The sequence below is a fragment of the Ailuropoda melanoleuca genome, chromosome 16 (assembly GCF_002007445.2).
Source record: "Ailuropoda melanoleuca isolate Jingjing chromosome 16, ASM200744v2, whole genome shotgun sequence".
Taxonomy (NCBI): Eukaryota; Metazoa; Chordata; class Mammalia; order Carnivora; family Ursidae; genus Ailuropoda; species Ailuropoda melanoleuca.
In genome coordinates this window covers 44,763,535-44,767,313 of record NC_048233.1, presented here as the reverse complement: position 1 = coordinate 44,767,313, position 3,779 = coordinate 44,763,535, and the positions used below count along the sequence as shown (strand labels likewise).

The following is a 3,779-nucleotide window of genomic DNA, read 5'->3' as shown; positions in this document are numbered from 1 at the left end:
AGGCCATTAAGGAGGTGAACCTGTCCTCACCCATGGAGCTATGAACTGTCAAACGGGACCAAATCCCAAATATTCCAATCACTCAGACCAAATACCTGCAGTTTGCTATAATAAGAGATCTTGCTGAGCAACCAATTATATTCAGTCAAGATTGGCTTTTTGTCACCAACACTAATGAAAAGTTCTTTGTAAATAATGTATACAAGCGTTCCCTGTTGCTTACAAAACTGATTTTTGCTCCCGAGTAGGATACTATGTGAGTTACTTATCCAAATCTGTGTATCCTGAATAGCAATTCTTTGATCCCAAATAAATGCTCTTACTTAATTATCGCCTCCTCACAACTCCGGGTGGACAGTGTAAAGTTGTAAAGCAGATCTCTAGAGCTTATTCATCCTACTTTTGTGATGCCTGTTGATTAATAATCTCTCATTTTTTTCCTCTCCTTATCCCTGATAACTACCATTCTAATCTTTGACTAATTTAGATATTTCATATAAGTGGGATCATGAATTAGTTCTCTTTCTGTGTCTGGCTTATTTCACTTAAAATAAGTCTTCAAGGTCCATCCATGTTGTTGCATGTTGCAGAATTTCCTTCTTTTTAAAGGATGGGTAGTATTTCATTGTTATGCCACATTTAATTTAACCATTCTTCAGTCGATGGACATTTAGGTTGATAGACATGTGTTTCTGCATTTCAGTTATCGTGAACAGAGATGCGATGAACACAAGAAGGCAGATATCTCTTTGAGATCCTGATTTCAATTCTTTTGGGTATATACTCAGAAAGCAGGACTACTGGATCATAGGGTAGTTTATGTTTATTTATTTATTTTTTGAGAAACCTGAGTAATTTTTAAATTTAAAACTAAAGGAAAAAAGAGTGAGCCAGTAAAGAATGAGGAAAATATATTTTGACAGGGAAACAGCAGTTGGAAACGATTAGACATGACACAGAGGGGAAAAGTCAGTTCTCATTCCTAAAGCGTGGAGAATAGTGAGATGGGGCAAACAGTTTCAGATGACGAGCAGTATGGGCTTCTTTTTTTGGAGGCAATGTGGTAAACAGTGTATATTCCTCCAATACGTACCTTCATATCACAAAAGATGGAACGTCTTTACGTATAGCTTTCCATATTCCTTTTGGAAGCTTTTTTAACTTTTCAAGATCCTATGTATCTAGCTGTTTTTATTTCCTTGATTTCTATCACTTCATTTTTTGACAAGGGTTTGCTTATTTTAGTGACATTCTCTGTTAGCATTTCAATGTAGGTATATATATCTGGCAGGTTTTTATTTTTTTCAATACCTAAATATTTGAAGTCTTGAGGATAGTTACCGATTTTCATCATCTTCCATTTAACTTTGTGTATTTTTTGAGAAAGGCTTATCTGTAGCATTTACAAGTTTTGGTTATTATCAGTTTGATATAGTTACAAACCTTATAATTTTTGTTTTGGTATTTTTGATATTTTTCCATAATTGTAAGGTTTATAACTCCCTTTGATGGAAAAATATTTATTTGAGTGCAAGTTAACTATTTTGCTTTCTTTAATACAGAATTGTTTCTGTTTTGCCCTGAGGGTACATGGGAGTAAGTTTTTGCTGGTTTGTTCTCTGCTTTATTTTTAGTGATTCACATAGTACCTGACTCAAAGAAACTACCAAATTCATATTTGTTAAGTGAATCAAGGGAGAAATTATTTGAAAGCTTTGGATTGGAAGAAACAATGACAACCATTAGTTAGTGTTTTCTGGAAAATGTAAAAATTTTAAACTACATTTTCGTGTTTTGATATGTTCTGATTTGGAGATATACTACTGTTTAATTTGTTGTGTTTTGTTTTTTGATTTTCCTAATTTGGAGGTAAAGCTAGGACTTAAGTTTTTAAAGGCTATTAACATGCCTGTTTGTGGAAGGATCTTAAAAGAGGTTTGTAAGGAAGATGTTATTAGGGCAGGATGAATGAGAGTGTATTGAATAAGGTAACGTGACCAGGAAATTTGGCTCATGATATTTGGTTCATCATATCTATTTATTTGGCTTCACATTCTCTTATTTCCTGGAAAATATCACAATTCTTCTGATTAAATTACTGAAGGCCTGTTTGACTTGCTTGTTCCTCAGTGTATAAATGAAAGGGTTCAGCACTGGAGAGAGAGAGGTAATGAGCACCGTCACACCCTTATTCATGGCCACCGATTCCTTCGCTGAAGGTTTGATGTAGATGAAGGTGCAGCTGCCACAGGTGATAGAAACCACAATCATGTGGGAAGAACAGGTAGAAAAGGCTTTTTTCTTCTGGTGGTCAGAAGGGGATCCTAAAATTGTCTTGATGATATAAATGTAAGACAGAACTGCACACATAAGTGTCAAAGGAGGGTCAGCACAGCACAGATTATAACAGTCTGCTCCATGAACCAAGTATTGGAACAAGAGATTTTCAGGAGGGAAGATGCATCACAGAGAAAATGATCAATGGTATTAGATTCACAGAATTCCAGATTTAGGCCTAGGCTAAGTGGGGGGATTATAATAAATAGACCAGCTACCCAGTAACAAAAAACACATCTTCTGCAGACTGTGCCACTCATGATGGTCACATAATGCAAGGGTTTGCAGATGGCCACATAGCGGTCATAGGACATGGCTGCCAGGAGAAAAAATTTGGTTACACCAAAGAGGTCAGTAAAAAATACCTGGCTGGCACAGGCATTGTAAGTCATGACCTTGTCACCTGTGGCTATGTTATACAAATACCTGGGAATGCAAGCAGATGTGAATGAGATCTCTAAGAAGGAGAAATTTTGTAGGAAGCAGTACATGGCTGTTTTAAGGTGGGAACCCAATAAGATGACGGAGATGATAGTCAGGTTCCCAGGTAGACTCAACCTATAGGTGAGGAAGAGAAAGATAAAAATCAAAACCTGCAGTGGACGGTCATCTGTCAGTCCCAGCAGAATGAATGTTGTTACTGTACCATTTCTCATTGCTGATTCCTGATGTCTGTTGAATCTCATGTAACATTGAGACATTTTATTATAGATTATTTTAACAATATGAACTCTACCGTAGTCAGGTTTTTCTTATTTCTTATTATTAAATATATTTACAATTTAAATGCACACTCTGTAAAGGACCTCTTTTCACTCCTATGGATCTGTCATTTCATGGGAGAAAGATGCTTTTTGATTTTCAAGAATTCTCTGATGCATTTGCTTGACATATTTTTCCTTCTTAAAGTACTAGTATGTCAGACGCGTTGGGTTTACTATGCACATTCTGTAATTACTTGAAGTCTGTTCCAGGTCTATGATTAAAGGATTTTGCTTTCTGTTTTTGTTTATCGTATATACATTTTCTCCTACAAATATCTCTCAACTCCATCCTGGGTGCATATACACACACTGACACACATACACACTTACATTCACACACATTATATCTTTACCTCCTCCCTCTAAGGCTTCTCTGTCCCTAAGTAATCACTTATCATTCGCAGTGGTGCAGAATATAGAATGTCTTAATGTGCAATATACTTTGTGCAATATACATTTATATTTTCATAAGTGCTCTGATACACTTCAAAGATACTACAGATGATAGGTTTTTCGGATCCTTTTATTAGTGTTTTTTTAGTGTTTTCTTCATTTCTTGCCATAATATTTCCTCTGTATTTTCATCAGTTCCTATATTTTGAAATATTTCAAGTGATCTTCACTAAATCTGTATCTTTATTTTATAGTAGTCCTTTCTGATTCTCAGATGCAGCCTGA

General features: G+C 35.6%; 1 protein-coding gene across 1 annotated transcript; it reads right to left on the bottom strand.

Annotated features, from left to right (window-relative positions):
- Window positions 1-2,058: 2,058 nt before the first annotated feature.
- Window positions 2,059-2,993, bottom strand: LOC117796578 (olfactory receptor 6C2-like). The gene is given in 2 exon segments (XM_034644642.1): window positions 2,059-2,381; window positions 2,384-2,993. Coding segments are annotated over 2 exon segments (933 nt in total).
- Window positions 2,994-3,779: the final 786 nt, after the last annotated feature.